The sequence below is a fragment of the Scatophagus argus genome, chromosome 3, assembly GCF_020382885.2.
Source record: "Scatophagus argus isolate fScaArg1 chromosome 3, fScaArg1.pri, whole genome shotgun sequence".
Classification (NCBI taxonomy): Eukaryota; Metazoa; Chordata; class Actinopteri; family Scatophagidae; genus Scatophagus; species Scatophagus argus.
The window spans coordinates 3,974,531-4,000,727 of NC_058495.1; the positions used below are offsets into that span (position 1 = coordinate 3,974,531).

General features: G+C 41.7%; 2 protein-coding genes across 8 annotated transcripts in view; one reads left to right on the forward strand and one right to left on the reverse strand.

Moving 5' to 3' along the window:
• The window catches only part of lhfpl4a (LHFPL tetraspan subfamily member 4a), a 37,596-nt gene extending 23,386 nt beyond the window's left edge, over nt 1–14,210 (forward strand). The window contains exons 2-4 of the mRNA XM_046381948.1: nt 731–967; nt 4,254–4,270; nt 10,439–14,210. Of these exons, the coding sequence (XP_046237904.1) occupies nt 731–967; nt 4,254–4,270; nt 10,439–10,492 (308 nt within the window). The 3' untranslated portion in view covers nt 10,493–14,210. The remainder of the gene's footprint in view (nt 1–730; nt 968–4,253; nt 4,271–10,438) is intronic.
• Nucleotides 14,211–20,779: 6,569 nt separating this feature from the next.
• The window catches only part of setd5 (SET domain containing 5), a 29,995-nt gene continuing 24,577 nt past the window's right edge, over nt 20,780–26,197 (reverse strand). For all 7 annotated transcript variants that reach the window (XM_046382037.1, XM_046382027.1, XM_046382010.1 and 4 more), the window contains 4 exons: nt 24,276–24,559; nt 24,030–24,151; nt 23,740–23,828; nt 20,780–23,395 (listed from right to left, as the gene is read on the reverse strand). In XM_046382037.1, the coding sequence (XP_046237993.1) occupies nt 22,838–23,395; nt 23,740–23,828; nt 24,030–24,151; nt 24,276–24,559 (1,053 nt within the window). In that variant the 3' untranslated portion in view covers nt 20,780–22,837. The remainder of the gene's footprint in view (nt 23,396–23,739; nt 23,829–24,029; nt 24,152–24,275; nt 24,560–26,197) is intronic.

The window sequence follows — 26,197 nt, forward strand, 5'->3', positions numbered from 1 at the left end:
TACGTTTTAGCTTGTAGTCTGAACATCCTGATGACTGAGAGATGATGCCAACACTTCAGTTACACACGGACATAATACTAATGACTTTGGAAGTATAACCAGACATATAGTGGTTGTGCTTGCAGTAATTAACAGAATGTCACTGTAATGCATTTTTATGGTTTGAATGTATTTTATTTTTATCTCAAGCTCATTTGAATTTGTGACATGTGAATCGCATTTTGCATTTTATATCATGTGAAATTATGTTTCACACATGATTAAAAGAAACATGATTAAAGGAAACATCAAGGCTTTTTCCTCCCTCTCTCTCCTTCATGTTGGCATGTTCTGTCTCTCCATTTCTCCTTCAGTTCAAAGAGAAGAGATTTAGTGATGAGAGTGAAATGGAAAAATAATATTCTGTCTTCTCTCCTCTGGCTCACCTCTTGTCTCTCACTTTCATCTTGTTAACTTCATGTCACCCTCTGCCTGACCTGCTGTTTTACACCTAAACCATTTTCTCTCACCTTCCTGTTTCATTGCCCTGACTTCCATTCTTGCTTTGTTCTACAACTCGACCCTCTCCTTGCATTGATTTTCTTTTCCGTGCTGCTTTTCAATGGAACACAACACTGTCTATATGACCACTATATAAATCGTGCCTCTGTACTCAAATAACACTCCACTCCCATCATCTCTTTCCTTTCTTGCCTCTTCATTTCTCCATGTTTCCCTCTCCACCCTCCAGCCGTGTGTCTTGTGCTCGGATGTATGATCTTCCCCAACGGCTGGGACGCCGAAGTGATCCGGGACATGTGTGGAGAGGACACAGGGAAGTACACCCTCGGCAACTGCTCTGTGCGCTGGGCCTACATCCTGGCTATCATCGGCATCCTGGACGCCCTCATCCTGTCCTTCCTGGCCTTCGTGCTTGGCAACCGGCAGAGTGACTTCCTGCAGGAGGAGCTGAAGGCCGACAACAAAGGTGAGAAGTGAAAATTATTCAAATGATATTATAGGTCTGTTTTCAGTTTAGGAAATGCAATGAACAGCGCAACCACAAAAAGATGGTTTGAGGATTTAGGGTAGGGTTAGGGTTAGAGAAGTGCTCGAACATGCTGACACAGAGAATACTGTATGTATATAAGGTGATTGTTCTACCTTACTCTTTGAACGGTAACTTATCACCCACTGAAAATCTTATTTTTGCTGACCTCCAGTGGTTTAATGTCATACCTTGTTGTAGTCTGGGATTCGTCAGCACGTAGTGATGTACCACAGCAACCACAAACAGGCTTTCCTGTCTCTGCTGGAATCGTTTCTATCTGATGAAAGTAAACAAGCCTCTTCTCCATACTCGCCATACTCGCGCCATCTGATATATGATTGATGGCCTAAAAAAGAGTGACACTGACAACCGCAGTGCCTTTTAAAAAAGTTCAAATTTTCAAATCGACGCTCTTGGTGCGGCGGTGCAAAAATAAAAAAGGTGGAACCTTCTGGAAAAGACTCTGGGTGCAGTGTCTGCTCTCTATGCGTCTGCATGCTGCCACATATGCTCTCTCCTCTTTAGGGACAATTGAAATAAGCAGCTGGCTCTCAGGAAGAAAAAAAAAACTATTTGTGGGCATGGGCTCTTAGTATATCAAAATAAAGACATAGAAAGTTTCTTGTTACTTTGGCACGCTATGTCATTATTTCAATAAAGTTTCTCATTACGATGACTTATTATTTATCGCATTGGCAGAAATAGGCTTCCATAGTGCTACCAAGTGTGCAACAGGCTTGAAACTTTGAACCTAAACAAGAAGGCAAACATTTTGAGTCATTCTATAAAGACTCAGCATATCCACACTAGTGTTTTCACTTACTCTGGATGATTAGACCTGGTGGATGTTGGACAGAGGTCATGAAACTTCAAGAACCAGTAAAAATGATAAAGATGTAACCTCTCTCAACCTGACAGGTGCAACAGAATGATAAAGGTACAGTCACATTTTACTTCTGTCCCACAAATATTGTCTCTCCAACTCCCATTCCCATCCACAAGTGTACATAATGAGCAAATTCTGAGATGATGTGATGAGCGAGTCAGTAAAACAAATTCTAACTGACTCTCTATACAGTACAATTTCAGTTTATTTATATAGCGCCAATTCACAACAAAAGTTATCTCATAACACTTTCCAGTTAGAGCAGGTCTAGATCAAACTCTTTAGTTAAATTTTGTAATACAGAGAACCCAACATTCCCCATTGAGCAAGCACTTGGCGACAGCATCAAGGAAAAACGGCCTTTTAGAAGGCAGAAACCTCAGAGCAGACCCCGACTCAAGATGGGCGTGTCAAGTGTCACACTAACGTAACACATGCATCAAATGTGGGATTGTTTGCAGAGAGTAGTGTACGTGCCACGAAGACAACTTCTTAAATTCCACTGTGAGAATTTTTTGGCACTACGTATATAAAGTGTAAAATGAGCTCTTAAAATTTTACTGAAATAAAATGGTGGATAGTAAACATTGTGCACAGTGTAGTAAAAAATGAGTGTTTTCAGACACAGCCAAAGGCTAATCAGGTTAAACAAGTAAAACAATTGCCCATGGAGGGAATAGACTGGTTCTACAGCAGACATCTTGACAAGTCAGCAGAAACTCACAGATGTATTAATGATTGCTGCATCCCATTTAGAGGAGGTCCTGCTATTGTATATGCTGGTTCATTTCACTGTTTCCTTACTGTTAGTTGAAGATAATGTTATTAAATTCATCTGTGTTTTCCTTCTGTGACAAGTCAAAATTTCTGCTGAACAACCAGAGCATTTAAGGGTAACTAAACACGTGTATTTATATGCTGCAGACAAATCTACAGCATTTTTGCCAACTACCTTTTCACCAGTTCAGATTCTTACAAATGAGAGAAGATGTGAGAGTGGAGTTCACCAGGGCTCAGTATCTCCGTCAGCTGATTCTCGCTCACTTCTCATTCCTATGTTTTATCTCAACAGCTTGATTCTGCTAAACAAATCTTTATACAACAGCACAGTCTCACTGTAATGGGATCAGTGTTAGCTGGTGTACCAGCATGAATTTTTAAATTCATCAGCTCATCCAGGCTGCTTTTTTTTTTCCTCCCAAGTATCAGACTTAAATGAAAGCAATCAGGCAAATTGAGCCTATTGTGGAAAGGAAGTGAAATAAGTTGCTCTAAAAAATGTGCACATCCTAAATCGAGGACACATGTTAATTAACTGGTTTGCATGCATGATTAATTTGTTCATCTAGGGCGTGACCTGAATAAATAAGCATGTTGTGCACTTTAACTGATTGGGAAAAGGATTTCATGTCAGCACACAACAGCATTCACACAGGCTTCACTGAAGGTGTGGACTAAGAGAAACTTTATATTGAGGAGGGGAATACTATGTTGGGCTGCCTTACAAAACAAACTCGCCCAATTCCTCTGAATGTGTGGACAAAGTGTCCGTGGCGACATGTCTGTTACACGTCTCTCCATGTAAAGCATTGGTAGGCCTGTAAACCTGAGCAGACGCACATATTTGCATAGATGCCTGCCAACATATTTGCATGTGACACTAAAGATAAACTCTTATTTTGCTACTCCCAAATGCCTTCCCAGTTTGTGTACATGATTTAAAAGTCCCCTGTGCACAAAGCTGAATTAAGATATAAGAGGGAGCAAAATGTAGGAGGAGACTGAAGACAGGCAACACATATTATTCACTGGACTAAATTGGGCTCACAGTGACTAAACAAGCCAAACACACAGCTTGGTTTTCTTGCAGTAGTGTGTTGCTGCTGAAGTCAGTGTGGTGGCGCAAAAAGACACAACCGTAACTGATATAAAAATGCTTAAGAACTCATTATGAAAAGACTATAGGATGCAGTGTGTACAGCAATAATGGTATGCTAATTCCTCGCTCCTTTAATTGATAATTTCTATCAAATTGTTCATAAAGCTCATGCAAAGTTAACCACAGGCTTGGGCGCATATTAGTCCTAAACTGCATTAGCATTACATTACCAACAGGAAGATTGCTTACTTCAAGTGTAGACTTTGCTTAGAGATGATATCATTTCCATGTCAAAGTAAGGCTTTATAAATAACTACTTACTACAAAACTACAAAACCGATTGTAAGTCTGTTTTATAAATGAGGGCCTGAGTCTTCTGCTGACATCTGCTTCTACAAATTCAGTTTCCAGGCAAATAAAGAAAAATAGTGACATTTCTATTTTTCTCTTTTCTGCAGATTTTGCTGTGTCAAGGGTAAGTTCACACTGTTGTTGTTGTGGCTTACATGTGAGATCTCATGGTTAATGGTCAGTATTTTGTGGTAATGCATGACAGCATGGCAGTGTGCGTGTGTGTGTGTGTGTGTGTGTGTCCAGTGAAAATATACAAATTCACTGGCTTGCTTGCACGGAAACAGGTGACTCTTACCTCATTTTACCTCAAAATCAAACATATGGAAACAAAACTAGACAAAATGCTAGTTCAAAGTGAACTGACAAACAAAACCATAGATAGTCCACACAAGGCAAGTATGATGGGTGAAAAAGCTGAAGAAATAAAGAGGATACACAGGCTAATGATATACCTGTCAGTATGTTAGAATAAAACATGTTAACTTTCATCTGAACACATTAAAACTGTACCAGTACCATTTCTGACACCCCTGCATATGTTACATGCCAAACACTTAGTAAAGCACTCAGAGGCCGGTGTCATGTATGTGAGAAAGAAAAAGTAGTGGGGCTCTGGGTCCCTGAGCTGAGTCTGTCAGGTAGCACTTACTATGTTCCCACTCTGTTTCATGCCCCAGGCAAAGAAGCTGGAGACCTCATATACAGCCTGAGAACAGGGCTTTGAGTTTCCTTGTCCTTGTTTTATGTATTATTTGAATTTATATATTCAGGCAATGTAAATGGAAAGATCAGTGTAAAATCACCTTAAACTAATGATCACTGTCTTTTTGTTACTTTGTTACTTTCACCATGTTGCATTTCCATGTTTCTACAGTGGTGCACAAGGGACAAACCAAATGCTGGCTTTGCAGAGGGTCTTTGATGTTTTTGGTGTTTAAAGCAGCCAGAAAGGGTGACGAGGGGTGTTCAGTTGGTTACAATCCGTAACCACACCTCTAGATGCCACTAAATCCACACACTGAACTTTTAAAAATGCCTAAATTTTGTATAAAACTTTCTTGCACTGAAACTGATAGTAAATCTATTTCATAAATCAGGCCACTGGTGCCTATACCCATGACGCAAAGATATTTAAGAGTATCATACAAGTAGCAGCTAATGTTAGCAGCCCCAACTAACGTTGACTCAAGTGACATCACACGAGGACAGTTAGGAGACTTGATAAAGCTCCTTCTAGAGACACAAAGGGCTTTGCACAACTTTCTCCCATATGCAGTAGCACTCCCCAATACCTGGAACATGTACTGATCTGAGTTTGGTGGACTTTCTCTTTTTCATTTTCATCAATTCATTTACCAAGATTTCTCTAGCTCTGTTTGACTAGCCATTGTATCTACAATCATTTCAGTGTATATTAATGTATATACTTTTTACCATGCAAGGACAGTCTCTTGTTTATTGCCATCTATGTTTTCTTACCAAACAAATTGCCAAAAATTTTTGCACAGATTGTGTCAGAGTAATCCTGCATGTAACTGCCAACATCACAGTAATGTATTCCTGTTGAGCGAGTGTGTTTTCCCCTGACCTGACTCTACCTGGTGTCAGGCCAGATATCTTGTGGTCCTCCTCATGAGACAGATGATGTTTAGTCACATTAAAAACCCTGGGAAAGGGATATATTCCATTCAGGGGACATGAGCAGGCTGAAGGTCTATGCTGGGGCGGAGGGATAGAAGAAGAGAAAGAATCAGTGGGAAAACAAAAGGTGGGTTGCATGTCGTAGAAAACGTCCCCGGGCACAGTGCTTTCCCAAAGGAGTGAGGCCCTCTGCAAGTGGGGAGGAGACGTCAAGTCGAGGAAGGCCTTTCAGTGAGGAGTGTGCCTGCTGCGTACACCAGGCCCTCCAGCATCTCTGTGCATGTACGTCAGCATCAAAGAAAGAGGGGAGGGGGGGGGGGGCAGCCTAATTACGAGCCAAAATGATCTACAAAAATAAAAAAAATCAAAAAGTGATGTGAGCAGCTGGGTGCTGTCGTGCATGAGAAATAAATTGTTTAAAGCACCAGCATGAAGAAAGAAATCTCTACTTCTTAGCATTCTATAAGAACTAAAAAATATTATGAAAGTCTTGCATAATGCACCTCTGAGTGTATCTTACACATCTAAAAACTGAAAAGAGGTAATGCTGGGAATATTTCAAAATGTGATGTCTGGGGTCTGTGGCATAAAATCAACATCATTCTGGAGGGCATGCACAAACAACATGGAATTTGGAGGACTTGGTATACAACAAAACTTTCACAGCCTGAGTAGTACTCACCTTGAGTAATAAGAAGGGTGTGCATAGCCTAGATTTTGTGAGAGTGGGCGTATGATTTTAAGGTTGAATCTCTGAAACAGTCGGGGAATTTAATCAATAAGCTAAACCACATGTAGAAGAACAGGGGGAAGCTCTCAATGTGTATGTTTCAACTGGTGTGAATGTGAAACTGTGATCAACGTTAATAAAACAGAAATAAATCCTGATGATTTTTTGAAATTGCTTCTTCCCTGTAGCTCCATCTTGGCTCCTCTCTACGAATGGACGGAGTAAGACCAATCACTTTTTCCCATTGGTTAATATGCTGATGATCCAGCCGTGCAGCATGTCACCCTTGCATGCACTTAGTTACCTTTTTGTGAGCAACTGATGACCATCCTCTGCTGTCTTGTAAAAGTCAATGCATTGTGAAACCCTAATGACCCCGTTGTTATTTTGTGTTTATACTGAATTTTCTCCCTTGTAACAGAAAATGAGTTAATGACATAATTGGGAATTTAAGCAACAGTTTGACATTTTAAATATGTTTATCGGAAATATGTTTATTCAGTTTCTTGTCATTGGAAAACAATGGCACAGTCAGCACAGAGTGGTTTTGTCGGGATCAGGCTCAGGCAGGACTCGGACGCAGAGATAGTGGATAATAAGGCTGACAGAAGGCTATGAAGTTACCTAAAGCGCACCTTCAACTCGAAGGTTGAAGGCGAAAATTATTAAGAGAAAACAAAAGAGCTATGAAAAGTTACCAATGATACACACAATAATCTCTAAAACTAAGAATCACTCCAACAGGAGGCAAATAACTTAAGGAAGGGAAAATCAACAAGGAACCAAAAAATCACTCTGAAGGCAGAGGAGAAACTATCTGCTAAATAAATCTAAGAAGGAACTAATAATCACTCCTACGGAGGAAAAAGAAAACAAATGGACAAATATTCTATGAATAAATCCTAAACTAAGAAACCTACAACTCAAAATCACTCTGAAGCAGAGGAAAAAGAATTCAATTTTCAGAAAAGAAAGAAGCGCAAGGCAAAAATCAAGTCTGTGACAAAGACAAGGCTGTAGTGAACATACACAGACGAAACACACTGGCACAAGACAAAGGAAACGCAGACTATTTGAACACATGGAGGTAATGGGGAACAGGTGGAAACAATCAGGTAATTGAGGAGACAATCAGACTGAAGACACATGAGGAAAGGCATGTGACCTGAAACGAGAGGAGAGTTACTTTTCAAAATAAAACAGGAAATCACGAGACATAAACTCAAAACAAGACAATAACTCACCACGGTGTGACAGGTTTTACCATTAATCATGGGACATATGGCTCCACTGGTTACAGATATTATTACAGTTTCTTTAAATGGACTTGCATTTTTCATTAGTGGACCTGCTTCACCTCCTGAGCCACAGCCCAACAATATACCCAAAGAGTATATGTAATCTCAGTACTCCCTAAAAAGTTGTTGATCTCTAATGGCTTTACAAAGTAATGCTTTGACAAAGGTCGCATTTTGAGTGTAACTAACAGCATGACAGTGTCTGAACACTTAACCAGAGTACTTTAATTGTGCTGTTTTACTAGGTGAAATGTGTAAACTGGGGATACGTTTAATGGGAATGTGTATTTTACAGCAAATATTTGAACGCAGTAGAAGAAGTGTTTCCTCTCTGTCTGTATAGGTATCATGTTCCAGTTAGTGCTCCTGGATTGTACATGTTTTTCAAACCAAGCAGCATATCGATTACTGTCGATGGTGTCAAGGCCATTAAAAACACATTTGGCATCCACCCAATGTGATGGAACCTGAGTGTCATGTCATCCTCAACAGATTTATAAGAACACTGTAATCCCAAACTTCTACACTAACCATCCCCAACTAATAATAACTCCACCTAACCAATGAGGATGTCCGCCCAGAGGCAGCTCAGGGTGGGGTTATAATGGAGGGTCAGGATAGCAAATCAGATTGCTGCATGCCTAATTGAGTTGTTGACTTAATGGTCCTTGTTATGACCTCGTTACTGACATTCCAGTGAGTAGCTCCCATTTTCATCAGGAGTTTGGGTTTGTGTGCTTATCTGTTTATCTCTTAGAGGGCAAAGCAGTAATAAAGGTATTTATTTGTTTTTTATCTTAATCTCTTATTGAAATATCAAATATTTTGGATTTTATCCTAGGAATAATCAGCATGAAATAAAAGTCTTCTACTCTGAACTTGTGCATAGTAGGTTATACAATTTTTATGGAAAAATAAGACAAAAGCAAAGGAGTTGCTTAAAGTAAGTGTGTATGGAAAGTGCAAGAAAAATGTATTAAGGTGTGACCTTTCAAGTCCACTACATTGTGTGATTATGTTTACTTTTGGTCCATTTCATTTTCCACATCTCACTGGCTCATACTTACTCATATGTCAGAGCCCCTCTGCTGCCTCTAAGTCTTCCATCTGCAGCCAAACGGAGACAAGAAGCTCCTCAGGAAGGAGATGAAGTGCAGAGATGGCTATTCAAAATCATAAACTACAAATGCTGATGATGTGATAACATGGCTGGCACAAGTCAAACATCTTATAGCGGTTCCACAGTCAAGCATCCATTATCTTTTTGGAGGACGACTCCTCCAAACAGGGGGCTGAAGCCCATCATAGCTTAACATTGAATCAAATGGAATGTGAAAGGGGTTGCTCGTAGTGCCACTGACCCAGACACTGGTGGAGACCAAAGCGGAACTATAAGGAGCAGGATATACTGGACATCACGGGACCAGAAACATTAATCCAGTAGGATGATAATGTAATGTTTGTCTCTGCCACGAATCGATTAAGGATTAATTTGGATACAGAGTCAGAGGTGTCACTTTCCAAATGTTATCGCAGCAAACAAACAGATCACGTTGTGAAGTCAAAAATAAATAAATAATAATAATAAAAAAAAGTGTATCCATAATTTTACCACTGCTTCTTTCACAATGTATTACAGTTTGGCCGCTATATCAAACTGGCTCCAAGGCCTGGTGCTCTTCCTTCCTCTTAAAGTAACTATTTGCTGTCAGCCACTGTTTAAGGGAGGTCATGGTGGTGGCTGTGGATATTTGTTTTGATGTTGTTTAGTGTCTTCTGGGGTGGAAAGTAACTAAGTACATTTACTCAAGTATTGCATTTAAGTACAATTTTGAGATTGAAAATGAAACTTATGCATCCTGAACAATTACATATTTCTAATTTAATAATATAACATGTTGTATTCTTAAATGGACCATCCTGCATGATTAATTTGAATTAAGAGTATTTCTACACCAGTGTTGTATTGCTACTTTTACTTAAGTAAAAGAGCTTTCTACTGCCTGCTAGTGGCCCGACATTATTTAATCCATATGACACATGACTTTCAAGTAGTTAGTAGCCTCTTACTTCGCATTAACATAAAGTAGATTAGAACAATAACAGATTAAAAGGATGTTTTTGCTTGTGTGTGCAACAACAGGCCATTGAACATGGAGGAAGCTGAACTCATTGCATAATTATGCCCATAATGTCGCCTCAGGTGGAGCCATGATTTAGTATTTGGTCCTGCTGCTGTTTTGTGTCGACTGTTCCTGGTGTTTGACCAGTCAGCAATGTTCAGTCCTGCCATCTTCATCCAGATCATTTACGATTTCCCTTTGTACTCCCTTTAACTCACTGTATTATTCATGTGTTTAGTTATCAAACTCACATTATGTGCATTTGACCCCTTCAGCATTGTATATTAAACATGAATTTGTTACATCTGGGGGTTCATACAGTACAGCTTAGGGTATGTTGAAAAGAGCTTACAGTGCAGTGTAAAGCACACAGGGCGTGAATGAGTGTTGGCCCTTCCCTGCTGTGTCATCTCCTCTTCTGCTACCTCCTAACATTACTTCTTTTTTTCCAGCAGCTGCCCTAACGCGTCTCTCTTCTCTCTCTGTTCCTCCTCCAGATTGAAATCCGAGACACCAAGGATCCAAGATTTGGAGTCCAGCGGTTCCATTGAGAGCCAGATTCCACTGCTCCTTTTCCAGGTCCCTCCCTCCCTCCATCCATCCTACTCTTGATCCCCTTTTCCTTACCCCTCACTCTTCAGGTTAAACCCTCAATCTGGACTTGGAGGCCAGAGTCCAGCAGTTTATTAAACAGGACTGAAGGGGAATCACCTAACAAAGGCAAACTGTCTGTTGGAAAAGAAATAGATCCTGAGAGGAAGTATGACCATCAGCTTTATCAAACTCTGGGATAAAATCATTCATAACTCACAGTGTTACTGTCTCATGACATTGTTATAACAAAGATTATGAAGTTATTGATAATGATGCTTGCAGTGGGAGTATTCTGTGAAAATATACATATTTTTACTGAGTGGAGAAAAGCTATTTCCAGCTTTAAATCTAACATTATAAGTGCGTATGTAAAAGCACACAGGTGCTACTTCTGACATAACAAAAAAGAAAAGAAAAAAAACGAACAAGGAAAAAAAGATGATTTTGTACAGCCACACTGTAATTTTGAAGTCTTTTTCAGGCCAATTTTCAACTGCTCTTTGTATATGACAGGGTCTGATCCCAGGAACAAAAATAAAACCTGTATGTAAATGAGATGTTTCTATGGAAACAGGGTAAAAAGAAACTCTTTTAAGCATTTTTTTGCCCCCATACATGAACCATCCCTGTAAGCCGTAGTACAGCCTGTTTCATCGTCAGATCATGCAAAAAGTGTGCTTTCTACTTGTTTTTTAACCCTGTGTGTAACGTTGAGCCGCCCGTCATCCTTCAGCCCACACTACACTGAGAAAAGGAAAAGCTGTTCTCAGCTCCTGCATTCCCTCACATTTCACTACACAATCACCACCCACCCACACACACACAAACACACACACGCCCCATCACTCGCTGGTCGTGTTCATTTCTGCTCCAGTCGACTGGGTTTGGTTTGTACGTCCGCCACCAGGAAAGGCCCTGCATGCTGCATCTATCTCAGGCTTGCAATGACAAGGCTTCTTGTACACCGGGCTCAGACTCCGTTCGGTCCAACAGGCAGCCTGCACTATCCAGGCCCAACAGCTGAAGAGCACAGAGCTGAGCCTCCATGTCGAGAGGACAGACCCAGCACAGGCTTTCATCAAGAGGGCAGGCATCACACATTGTGCTGCTTCCCTGCTCTAATTCCATATAGATTCTTTCCATGGAGTGAGATTATGAAGTCTGACAGGAAATTCTGAGTGGAGGGCACAGCTGAATGCAAAGGCTGGGAACTGAGAATGAATGAAAGTGTGAGCAAGTTAATTTTGCACTCAGTCTCAGTGTTACTTTTGTCAACGCAGACAGACAAGATAGTCAGTTTGCCCAAAGCCAATTTTCACACACCCCAATACAGATTGTTTGCCCCATTGGGCAGAAAGACCGGCTTGTCAGCCCAGTCACCAGAATGGAACATTTGCACTGTACGTTTCTGTTTCATATGTATCACATCAACATTTTTACAATACATGTCACGACACATGCGCTGGCTTTATCAGGAGGCACAGTTCAGGACAAGATGGATGCCAAGCAAGAGACCACTTCAACCAACCAACAACCCTGATCATTTTAGCGATCACTGGGACATTTTCTAGCCGTCTCTGTGACACCAAAGCAGATATTTTAAAGAAAACTTCAGGACTGTGACCGTGGCAACAAATCATGATCTTTGTTTGGTTTTGGGCCTAAATCCAACCAGACCTTGAGCACAGCATTGTCCCAACATGAAACTGAAATGTAAAGTTTGAACATATCACAACCTGAAGTTTGACCATAATCTCCTGGACTGCAGGAATGTACAGTGCCAACATTTATTCTGGCGATTGGGTTGAACTCAGTGTTACTCAGTGCCTGATACACATCCACCTTAGCTCTGTTCTGGTCTTCTCCAGCTCCAGAGGGAAATTTTGAGCTAATTCCCTCATCTTCTGTACTAGTTAATCAATAGTGTTGTCTGTTATTTGGTGCTGAGCAGGTTTTCGGTGGTGACATCTAAAGGCTGTGTAGAAAGCTGTGCCGTTCAAGTGTCATCATATCAAAAGTATAAAATCATGGAGATTCAACATCTCTGTGCCATCCTGTTGTTGTCTTCCTTTAGATTCAGAATCACAGGAGGCACCCTTTATAAGACTCAACTCATGCCATCGATTTTCAGCAGTGCAAAGTAACAAAGTACATTTACTCAAGTAATGCACTTAAATATAATTTTGAGGTACCATGTAATGCTACTTTCTAATTCTATTCCACTCTGTCGTAGGTGGACATGTTGTGTGTTTTACTCAACAATTCTTGAATAACTGATATTCAAGAATTCAATCCAAGAACACATATGGATTTAGCTTGTGACCATTCAGGGTTGACTCCTAGTCTAGAAACGACTGGACTATAAAGTCGTTCAAACCAGCTCCACCATCTAATGTCACGTATGATAATATATCAGTCACAAAGGATATTTTATTGCAGCAACGATCCGAGAATACTTCAAGCATTCTGAATGCAGGGCATTGTTGTATTGGTACTTTTGCTTAAGTAAATGATCTGCAGTACTGCACACTTATGTACTGTATGTTGTGTCTTAAACAGTAAATAACAATCGACAAAAACAAAGATAATAGTGTACTGAATAGATGTTTAACCAAAGTCTGCCTGCAGTGTGTGAAATCAGGCTAACAACATCATTTGTTTTAGAAAATTTTCAGCAGTGATAAAAGCAATTTGTTTTACGTGCATTCACATCCACCTGTTTGAATGTACATTTTCAAATGCCAAGGCAAACAATATCCACAGAGAGCAAACAAAATATCCTAAGTTTAGGCAAGGTCCAGGAAGACAAAACAAAGGTCCAAAATCTGAAGAAAAATGCTAAAACACTCAGATCCTGAAATAGAGGTACTAATACCACACTACAAGTTAAACTCCTGCATTCAAAACTTTAATGAAGTAAAAGTATGTACTTATTATAAAAAAAATGGACAAATGTATGAAAAGTAACAGTAATCACTGTGCAGTAAAATTCCTGTCAATGTTTCACTATTATGATGTTTATGGATTGATATCACTGCTGCATTAATGTGTATGTTAAACTCATTTAAGCTGCTTTATATACTTTTGGCTGGTTTAATCTACAACAAGTCATCATGTTCCATAAGACCATCATATGTGTGCAGTGTGGCTGTCCTGTGAGAACCACACATCTCTAAAGGAAGTGAATGAGTTCATAGAAACAGCCTGTTTTCAGCTTTGTGACGGTGCGTTTTACAGCTAATCCAGCAGGGTTTGGAAAGAGTTTATTTAGCTTAAGAAGGAGGAGAATCTTCTCATCACATAAAGGACCACTTCATTCTTCAGTTTATCACAAACATTCAAAAGCAACACATCTGGAGAGACATGGTTTTCACAGGACAGGAAGGAAATGAAATATTCAGATCAACTGAAGTGGAGAAGTGGAGCAACAAGTACAATATTTCCCTCTGAGATGTTATGGAGTAAAACTATGAAGCTGGATAAAATAATAATACTAAAGCACAAGTACCTCAAATTTATACTTGACTACAGTACTTGAGTGTAGTTAGTTAAATTTCACCATTTTTTTTTGCATTAACACTAAATAATTTAATTGTTGCAAACTATTCAACATTATCCAAGCTGAAGCTTTCAACCACATCCCATCTTCTGTGTTCATTTCCCAAAGCAATGTGAGGCCACTTTGGCAACTAGTCACCAGTACGCTTTTAGAACATACTGAAGAACAAAGATTTAGTTTCGCTTTCAACACTTTGACTCCAGTTCAGCAGCTCCTGATGGCACAGTGCAGAATTCCACGTGGAATTCGGTGTGGTTTGTTGCATGTGAAAGGTTTTGTGGCTTACACTGTGCAGTTTTTGGATGGTGGAATCGTTCGTGCTAACCATTTAAGCTTGGTCAGTGGTAGCTGGTCCTTCTGAATGAACCTTAAGCCAGGGCCAAGCTCGCTGAGGACACAACACAAAAAGCTGCTGTCTTCTCTCAGTGTTTCTCCTATGTATTGTACATCTGCCCAGAAATCATTGGACTTTCTTCCCCTACACTGTTATTCAATTGTGCCATAATAAGATATGGAAGCTGAATGCTTATATTTGAACCCTGACTTTCTATTTCAGTGCTTTTCAATGTGTTTCTTTCTTTCTTTTTTTTCACTGTTTTATTTTCATTGCTCTGCTGTTGTAATGTTATTCTCTCTGGTTATGGGATGCTGTGGTCTTTCTCAATACTGATAAAGTTATGTTTGGCACAGGAGAGTTCAGCATGGCAGCCAGTACAGTACATACACAACTTTCTCACCATTCGTGTTGTTGTTTTAACCGGAAAATGAATAAAATGATTCTGACTCTTAATGTCCTACCTTTTTATTCTGCTATCTGACAATTTTATATGAATATCTTCAGTTCACAACCTTAAGCTGCCACCTGTTTGATATTTTGTAGGCCCCCCTTGTGCTGCCAAAACAGCTCTGACCTCTCATTGGAAGGGAAGCAGGACCTCCCCAGGGAACTTTGTGGTCACTGGCATCAGAATCCTGGATCCTTTGGGTCCTGTGCATTGAGGTGGGGTCTCGTTGTGGGGATGTATTTGGTCTGCAATGTCTAGGTGGCTGGTGTGTGTCAAAGAACATCCACATGATTGCCAGAACCTGAGGTTTCCTCGCAGTTCGCTGCATTGTAAAAAAGATGATTAATGTTATTCACGTCACCTGTCAGTTGTGTTAATATTGTGGTTGATCAGTGCACATCCAACTAACAGTGTTTTTCTTGCTATCAAAATTCAGTGACTAAATAACAAATATATTGGAGAGCTGATGTTGGTCATCATGCATGCAGAATTATCAAGGGGCTAATTTTTGAGGTCTGCAGTTGGTCCCCTCTGTAGAAATGTCAGACATCTGGTCAATTTTAGAAACAGAGCTCCACCACAGTCATTATTCACAACAAAAACAGCTTACACTCTGCTAACATTTGTGCTCCGAGTTCACACCAGGGTCACCACCCACCATTCATCTTTGTTACTATTTCTCATTCACATATTTTTCTGTCTGTGTTGTTAGACAACTGATCCAGTTAACAACTGGATGAAGTCATCTGACCCAATCAGCCAGCACACATACAGCTGCACTGTAGCTGCAACCAGCTGTACTGCTCGATCCTTCACGCTCAGCATACAGAACACACATGCAGTCTTGTGTTTTAGCCTGAAAAACTAGAGGTAGTTTCTACCTGCCAAGAACTTTTAGCGCTATCTATTTTATGACAATTCTATTACACAAGCTTCAAGCCCAAACTGGCTCTATGTAAGTTGCAGAGGGAATCAAAATTAATGAATAATGTCTTTTGAGTGATTTCTGATTAGTCCCCTGGCACCACCTTATCCTTGTGGAGGTTTGAGTGCCCTAATGAACCCAGGAGATATGTCTTCTGGGGGTATTTGCCCCTGGTAGGGTCTCCCAAGACAGATAGGTTCAGGGGGAAGGGTGAGACAAAGTGTGGTTCACAGAGACCTCTATAAAAGGCAAAATCAAGGACAAGGGTACCCTGCTCGGAGGCTTACCGTGGCCCCACCCAGGAGCCAGGCCTGGGGAAGGGGCCCTCCCAAACACAGCCTGAAGCATGGACAAGGGTCTGTCCTCCAGTAGGCCCACCACCTGCAGGAGCAGTCAAAGGGATCTGGAGCAGTGTGGATCTGGTGGCAGACAAAGGCGGGGACCTTGGGGTTCCAATCCCTGCTTGGTGAAGCTAGCTGTTGAGACATGGAATGTCACCTCACTGGTGGGGAAGGAGCCTGAGCTTGTGCAAGAGACTGAGAGGTACTGACTAGATATAGTCGGGCTCATCTCTACACACAGCTCGGGCTCTGGAACCAGTCTCCTCGAGAGGGGTTGGACTCTTCGGTTCTCTGGAGTCGCCTTGGGTGAGAGGCGGAGGGCAGGAGTGGACTTACTTATAGCCCCTGGCTCTCCGCCTGTATGTTGGACGAGACGAAATCAGTCTTTTGACTCACCTCTTTTGGTTTTGTCTGTACCCGAGCCCATAAACCTTTTTCATAGCACATCACATTTTGGCTGTTCAGCATAAAATGCTGCATGCTGTACCAGATGAAGTAGAAGTTTTAAAGAGAGTGTTTATAGAGAGTGTCATGGCCATGGGAGACAGAAACTTAAATAGTTATAAATTAAATATCAACATTAAAATTGAATGACCTCAGAAAGAGTTAGAAGAGACACAACATTGTTTTGAAACATAGATTCAATCAACCAGTTTCATATTTATTTATTTAACAGAACATTTGAAAAAAGGCTGTTTTGCCCATGTGAAAAACAGAACGCAAAGAGGATGTTATCAGGTTTAATCAGTTTAGCGTGGACCTCTGACTAGTCAGATGCTACAGACTGTTAACAATAATGTGTTTGCAAGTGAATACAGATGCATAACCATGACACTGACAGTAACCTGCCACATACTGAACAGGCTGTAGCTGCCACGCTGCCAACACAGATAAACAGCATGCATTTCAATCATGACCCTTCCTCCTATCAGTCGAGGCAACATCGAGCTCAGAAAGACGAGAGGCTGTTTAAAGCGTAACCTAAACCTCATGGAAACATCTCCTGGCACACCACACAAATCTCTCCACCCCTGAGTTGGTTAGCCCACGCTAGTTACAGCTATTTATAGCCATGGCAGAGCAGCTAAAAGATGGCCAGGGGGGCGGTGGGCCGCACGGTACGTCAGAAGAGATTGGCGCTCTTTTTGTTGTGAAGTAGTGTGTCCAGACTGCTGGCTGGATCGAGGATAATAACAGAGATCCTTAGTGATGTGCCTCGCAGTCTTCCTACTCCCTCATTTTGTCATCTCTCTTTCTGCCTGTCCTCAAAACTCAAAGAAAACCAACTGTCATATGCAGAATGTGCGGGTTGAAAATTACAGACAGAGATGCAGCAACTTCCAAGTCTGTTTGACATTTGATTTTGCACAAAGAATGTTAAGTCGAGTCTCTGCTGTTGAAATGGCATTACGTGCAGTATGACTTCTTTAGGACTTGGGACTTGACTTTATGCTTGCCTGTCTTGACTTGGGATTTAAGTGCAAAGACTTGGGACTGGATTATTCTTTGTGCATAAGAGATGAGTGCTGAGCACTGGTGAACTCATGGGGGTGGATGATCATATATCTGAGTCACATAACAAAACAATTTTAATCATCACCAAAGGTACAGCTGGTGCCCTGTGAAATGTCCATCACTGTCTCTGTCATTCGTTATAGTGATCTTAGAAGGTGAAACAGCATTTAGCCTTGTAATGGGGCTGCCTTTATGATAACATAACAGCATTTAGCTCACACTGGTGTTACAGATATGTTCCAGGCTTGGGACAGAAAGACTGTTGTCCCAACTTTTGTGTAAAAGTGACTGAGCTTTATTCCCACTTTATTACAAGGTGCATGTCTGATAAGGGCTTTACACTACAAAGCTTCTATCATTTTCATTGTTTCTGTAGCTTATGAAATCTAACATTAAAAACCATCCTCTAAAGTGTGGTCCAGTGACGTAGTTTCAGTGTCTTTCTAAGATATTTTGAACATTGATATAGCAGCAAACAGATATTTGCTATGTAAAGTCAGAGTGAATGTCCTGATGATACCACACTCACTGTGTGTGTATTGATCTGATTTGTTTTTTATTTTGGAGGCCTGTGAGTCCCTCTCTGTCCTCCTGGTGTATATTTTCAACATGGTGGCCTGGCACAAAACATGTTACAGCTAAACAGTGTACTAAAGTGTGTTTCTGAGAGTCTGAGTTGAGTCTCTTGCACAGTGTGTATTCAGATGTTGTTTCCTTTTATTTCCAACTTTCACCATGACCCCGGTCCAACCTCAGAAAGCCCAGACGCCTCTGCAGTGCTTAGTTGCTCCAGGGCAGAGTGCCAGGGCTTCAGATGCTACTGGGAAACCATCCAACAGCAGGATGAGCGGATGGTCCACACATGTTGTACATGCAGAAGTTCGTGAAAGATTTTAAAAATGGCCGACGTGGACAAGTTATGAAGTCCATCTTGCTGGAGTCGAGATGAACTAACTGAACAACATGGACTGATAACTTTGCTGCAGCATGTGTTCTCTACTGGTGCCGGTTCACGCTGTGTGTGTCTATCCTGATATGGGTGTGTTATATTCTGACTGCTATTTGCTCAGATGTTAAGATCAGATCAGATGTTAACTCTGTCTCTGGTCTGTCCTCACTTTCTTATTAGCACATACCAACGTAACACTGCAACCAGCAGTGGACTTGTTGTGGTATTTTGTTTCTGTAGCTCAAAAACAAACAACAACAACAGTGACATGTGTGTGTGTGTGGGTGTGTGTGTGTGTGTATAACTCAAGTGGGAAGGATTTATGCAGCCTCTTTCAGCAAGTGATCAAAACACTAAAGTTCTGGTGCAGTGTTCACCACCAGCAGCGCTTTAGAGCTACTGCTGACTCTCTCATAATACGTCCCTGTGTGTGTGCGTGTGTGTGTGTGTGTGTGTGTGTGTGTGTGGATTGTTTGTGTGAAGAATCCAAACCGGGACCAGAGCAGGATTGCATTTACTTTGCAAACTGGTGTAGAGACATCCAGATATCTTCGTGGAGGTGTCAGGAGGTCTGAGCGAGTCCGTTGTGTCCTTGGACAAACAGCAGGTTTCAAGCAGGTGTTAGTGAGTGTCTATATGAGACATGAAATCCTCCATTAATCTCTGATTTTACTAGCAGACACGTGTCTTTGTGGGTTGCTGGCTCTGTCAGGGCTGTGCTGGTAGGCAGTGTACAAAGGCCATCTGGAGCAGTGAGAATGAAGACTTCCACATGCTGACAGGCCTCAGACCAGCCATCTGCTCTCTGCGTTTTCCTCCAGCCAGACAACATGTCGTCAGCGTGGCCTCAAGCGCTTGCTCCCCACCAACATACCTGTTCACTCACTCGCATCAATTAGTGTCTGTGGGCCTGCCACAGACAGAGTGAGAAGATCTCACACCGGAAATTTGTTTTTCCACGTGCTCTCGGGTCCATGAGCGTAATGTGGCGCCGACAGGCAGCTGTTACAAGCTGCCACAGTGTCATGCTTGACGGTCAAAACTGATTCTTTTACTCCTTCAGACTGTTTGGGTGGACAACACACGCCTTGGAAATGCATGAAGAAGCATCTTACCTCTGCTGAGTCTGAGGACAGATATGAATCAGACTCAGTATTAAATGCAATGCACCCTGTGGACACATTTGACTTAAAGCTGGCGTCATAGACAGGAGCACGGGTAGTCCCAGGGTTGCTGCTTTGCGTGAAATATATATTTTTGTAGTGTAAAGTTGGGCAAACTGCAGAACACATCCCTTTACTAACACTAGCAAATATAAGGACAGGGAGAATAATGTGTGTGACTCGTTCTATTGTGGTGCTTTCACGCACAGAGACCCTGGGATCATTCACCTGTAGTTCAAGGCTTCCCTCTAGTGGTCAAAGAGAGTAATGCTGCTCAATCACCAAACCCTACACTTTATATCATTTTTGGTTGATTTCATACTCCCCGAGAGGAAAATTATGCTGTACTATTTTTATATTTTAAATGAAATAGCAGAGCCAATAACAAAAAAACTACATGTTCTTCAGGGTGGTTGACATTCTACATGACTGTAGAAAGAACCTGTTTGTTTCTTTAGAGGCTCTATAATAGTTCTTTGGCTTTCTTTAGTTTAGTCTTCAAATATTTACAAAGCAAAAGTGATTCTTGACTTAAATCCTATTCACAACAAAAATGTGAGTAGATATGACATCCACAGAGTTCACAAGATTGAACTAGTTGTTATGTGACACTGCATGGATGATGATGATGATGATGATGATATCTGAGGGAGGATTAAATGAAAGCTGGTTTGACTAATAAGCAGCAGGGTGAGATCGACCTGCGCTGAGACTTCATAAAGCACCTAAAGACATCCCGCTGTGATTACAGCTCAAAGAACCACTTTTGGATACTCTCTACTACTATTTCTGTTGAAGCCATATACTGTAGTGCTATATGGCATCCCTAATGACTCTCCAGAAAACCATATAAGCAATGTGCGACAGAACACTGATTATATTACATTAACCACTTTTAGTGCTATTTCATATCATTTTAAGTGTGCATAAAACAGTCACTGCACAATCTGAACAAGTGTTCTCCACTTGGACTGCTGAGATGTGTGCAAAACATACAAGCGACTCCCTCGAATGACACATCACAATGGTAGTTTTCAAAATACATTACCATCATGATTATTTTATTATCAAAATGCATTACATCTCTTGCTTCTTAAACCTTTTAGAGGGGAACAATTGAAATAGTTACTACTATGATCTGTGTAAAAATAAAAACTGAACCAACATAATGATCTTCACAAAAAAAAAGAAAAAAAGAAAAAAAAAAAAAAGAATGCAGTGTCTGGTTTTTGGAGGAACAGACCCAATGATTAGCTTCCAACCATCTGACACTCAGACCCTAAAAACAAATATCATGCGATAAATTCAGTGTACTATATTTTCTCCATACAAGTCTATATCACATTTCTTTCTATACAAGTACACATAATCATACATATTGTCCTATTGTGTCTTTTAGGTTTTCATTTTTAAGGTGCTAGTTAATTTTGGGTCATGACTTTATTTTCTTCAATTTGTCAAACATTCATGTAACATGAGTACCCTTCTGTGTGTTTGTGGACTGAGGGGAGGGGTGTGTGTGTGTGTATGTGTGTGTGTGTGTGGGTGGGGGCTCCAGTCTCATGACTGGGCCCACGGTCCTTGAAGCCTTCCACACAAAATGCGTCTGTTTTCCCACATTCGGTCCAAAACAAAGAGTCCTGCTGCCGCCCAGCTGTCAGCTTAACGTTGGCTTGAGGTCCCACCGTTGCAGTCAGTAGAACCGTCTCTTTTTTTTTTACAAGTCAGTTTTTGAGGATCAGATTTAAAAAGGAAAAATAAAGATACAGCATTCTGTGGAAAGGGAAAAAGCTCTCACAGGAGAACATAGCAGCTTTTTTTTTTTAAACCTTTATAAACAATCCAAACGCTCCCTCACAGATCCTTTCCCCAGTTTTCCTCGGTGTCACACGGAATGCAAAAAAAATGGTCAGAAAACAATACATCTATGTATTTAAAGAAATCCTCTGGGATAAAAACAACCAAAACCAACATTTTGTTGTAGAAATTAAGTTGAATTATTCTTATTTTGTTTCTGCATCTAATTGCAACATGATTAGTATGAATTTGGAGAAAAACAAAACTGATTTCAACTGATAATAGAAGGACAGGATGAATGCAGCCATATGTGGGGAACATAACTGGACTTCAAATTTATTGGGGGGGGAACAAAACAAAACAAGAATGCAGCACCATGAATCATAAGACCTGTATGTCTCAAGTACAATATCAGAAGTCTACAGTAAAGTAGTCCTAATGTGAAATCAAAACAGTCCAGTGGGGATGAGAGAACAGAAGAGAAGAACCCCAAACAACTGAACACTAGAACAGAACGTCAAGAAAAGAAAGGCTGTTTTCATGTTTGGTAAGAGAACACGGAAGCTGGTTTATCACATGGAATGATCCTATCCAGGGAGAACCCCGTCCTCCCCACCTCTCTAATGCATCTTTAGAACGGATGATTAACGTGTCGCCTTTGCTTGTACAATTTCCCTCTTTCCAAATCAAACACATATTTACTGCAGCATAGACTCAGCCACTCGCCAAATCCAGATAAGGAAAAAAAAACAAGAAAGGAAAAACAAGAAAACAAAGGAAACAACTCAAACGCGCATTTATCCAACCTGGTTACCATGACGACAGGTACAGCTTTTTTTTTTTAAACTCTGTACAGACATCTTTGTGGAAGTTGAGACTTTCTGACATTACAGAGCCTGTTTGCACAGTCCGGCACATGAGGAAACACTGGGGACAATTTCAAGTTACATGTGATTTCGTTCACGATGTGTCGTCCAAATTGCTTTTTCCACCAATTCTGTAATGATGTCCAAAGTCAATGATTAGCTTTGTGCAGAATGTGGTTGTTTGTTTGTTTTTTTCTGAAAATAAAGAAAGAAAAGACAGAAAATAAGAAAAGGAGAAATCAGTAAAGAAGTCCTTGCTCCTCTTAGGTCTGTACATTTCTCCTCCCCGAACCCCCTGAGGCCCATTTCACTGCAGCTTTAGGGGTTTGAGGAGGTACGCAGCTTCATACACACTCTCACACACACACACACACACACACTCATACACTCTAGAACAAGGTCCTAAAAGCTTCCTGACTGTGTCCTTACTCCGGGTCCCTGGAGGGGGGAGTGCTGGAACTGACTGAGGCTTGTCCCTCGCTGCGGGTAGTGTGTCGGCGCCGAAGCCGACAGCAGCCTGGAGCCAGCCTGTAGCGCCGTCTGGCCCGGGCTGCCCGACTTCAGGCTGCGAGATGCCTGCTGTTGACTCCCTCTGGCCTGGGCACCTGAGTCTATTTTAGTCTGCCCGTGGGCCCTGGGTGCCGGGGTAGGAGTCCCCACTAGGCCACTGCTGTTCAAAAGGCTCGCTTTTAAGTGGCTGCTGCTGTAGCCGTGGCCTCCGTCCACGTTACTGCTGCCACTTTGCTGGTGCACGGAGCTCGCCGGCAGCCTGGAGTCTGACGAGGGGGTGGGGGTGTGATAGGAGGGCGAAGGCTGGTCCTGAGACAGTCCTGGGTGAGAGGAGGTGAGACGTGGGTAGAAGCTCTGGCCTGATGAGGGACTGTAGGAACCCCGGAATGGAGAGTTTGAGGTTTGCTGGAGGTACGAGGGGCTGTTGGTCTGCCGGTGGCTTTCTGATGACTGAACACACACGAAAGACACAGGCTCACTCTTCTGTGACAATGAAGACTGCATCTCAGATGGCTTTTGCAGCTAATGACTGTTTATGTACATGTCACATAATTCAAGTTTTTTTTCCATGTGATTTCAATTCAGGGTTGGTCTGTCATCAGGGGCAACAAATTAAATACAAAGGAAAACATCTGTCAAAATGCTTTGAACACATGATCTCTGAAAACAAAGGTTTTCTTGAATACAAAGAGCAACACACGGGATAGACAGTGAACAGGCAGCTCGTATACTAATACTGTCACAAACTGAATTACTGGTGTTTGGAGAACATGTCAACAGTCAGTACAGGCTACCTGGTGTGAGTACACAGAGGGACTGTATCTGTGTGGACTCTTCATGGGAGAAGCCACGGACGCTGCCTGCATCTCATATCGATCTGCATCTGCAAACACAGAAAGGAGGGAGAACTTCAGCACTGTTCAATGGTATCATCATTCAGGAAGTCAAAGCACAGCACACTGCTGCATGTTTACTCATATCTGTAGTTTATTTATGTTTATGCTTCTTTTTCGTACAACACAGCTGGAACTTTGTACATTTGATTTGTCTGCAGGGATCCCTGAGAGTTTTAATGTCTTCATACCAGATTCCTTCTCTGTAGAGCCATCACTTCTCTTGTAATTCCGCTCCATCTTGATGCTTCTTAGCACTCGCTCCAGAACCCCCTGACCTTCCCTTAGACGTTCAACAGTAGTCGGGACCATCCTTGGGGAAAAAAATAAATAAATAAAATCTGAGTACCTGCCACTCTCTACTACACTATTAGACAGTTTTTAAAACACGACAACCTCCAGGTACTGTGATGACTTAGACTTAGTGGGCCTCTTACCACTGGTTGTTGCTGTCCTGCTGTCTGGACTGCACTGACGAGACCTGGTGCTCTGGAGGACTGACCTCCTCTATCTGTGGAATGGAGCCCTGTGTCGAGGAAGAGAAGGAGCTCTGTGGGGAAGCCGGAGGCTGCATCTGCGACTGGGAATGGGGATGATGGGAGTCCTGGATGTAGTGGGAGGCGGGCCGGGTGGGGGTGCTGCCCAGAGACGAGCTGCTCCCGGCTGGCTCAGAGTCACGACCGCTGCCCTGCTTCCTCTTGCGGTACTCCAGCAAAGACACCTGAAGCAGCAGAGGGAGAAGAGGAGCTAATTACATACCTGCTGATGAAGGACTGACACACACTTTTGACGTACAACTTCATATCATTCACACTGATGCTGGGCCGCTCACTGAAATCACACCATTCACCAGAACTGAGTGATGGGCAGACCGCATGCACCACACCAGAGAGGACTCACCTGAAAACAATATTTACAACTATTTGATGTGACAGAGAGGAAAAACACACCTTAATCACCATGGAAATTACCTTTGACGTGAAAATGACACAGTTTTCGTTACATTCCATTAACACACTTGTAGTCATGAGAAAGGCCAAAATACAGCATTGCTGTAGATAACCATGTGTTCTGAATGCACTGTTAGTAACATACAGCTTTGACAAAAGAGCAGGCAACTTTAAATGCACCACGCAATGATGCAACCACGCCGAAACAAGTACACAAACACTCATCAACGTCCACACAACATATACACACACCTGCACTGTTAACAATGAGAATGAGAGCACTCATCCCGGCTGTTGTCATGTCAGCGTTGCCATGACACAGAAAAGGCTTGTGGGACCAGAGGGGGAGGGGGGTATATGAAAGAGGCAGAGGAGGTGGATGATGACCACACAGTCATGTACTGACATGGATGGCTCTTGCCTGAATCGTTGCAATTAAATATTTCATACAGGGGAGACTGCAGAAAGTAGCCATGTTATCACGAGGACCAAAAGTCAGGGTCTGAAATTACCCAAGTTCAGTATGCTGGAATAGGGTCGTATCAACAATGTCTCTGATTGGTTGCCTGATCCTCTACTAAAAAACAGCTGTTAAAAGAAATCTGCTTTCCCTCCTTCCCAGCCAGCCCACATTGATTTACATTCAAACCATACCAGAAGGGCTGTGTCTGGAGGTTATACAACATAATTCAAGTCACCTCTACGTCTGCTCTTCACCATTTTAATTGTCTCTGGGAAGAAGAACTGGGATAGAACTAACTGAGGAGACCAGGCGATCTGCAGTTGTGAGGATACACCAATCCTCGATGTGAGCAACACACACAATTCAAAGTGTTCCATCATTTGCACCTCTCTAGAAATGGTCTCATCATACTCCTGTACTGTACCCCTCCTACTCTACAGCATGTTTTTTCCCCATCAATTGTCCCATTTTGTTCTATGTAGGAAACCTTTTCACAAATGTGCAACCAAAACACACACACACCTAAATCTCATAACGTTTGGAGTAGCCCCAGAAGAGGTGTCCCATTCAAAAAGCCTATCAAACTCTCCGGCATTTGTGCATCCTGACCCACTGCCTAATTCCTCCATGTGGGAGGGCATAATCATCATCATCATCATCATGTCCCGCTGGGTCACAGCATGTAAGGCACTGTTGATTGTCCCTGTTGATTGAATAGAGGTGCATTAAACTTTCTTGACTGAATCCGATTTCCAATTTTTTGATAAGTGTGACCTGCCGATTCAGATTTTCTTCATAAGAACTATAATTGACAGCATATACAAACAAAAATCAACTTTTCTTCAATGCAAAATTTTAAATTGATAATAAATGGGCTGATCATCCAGGGTCATGAATTCCGTAATCTTCCTCGTAATTGCTCTGGTCTTCTCACTGCTCATACCAA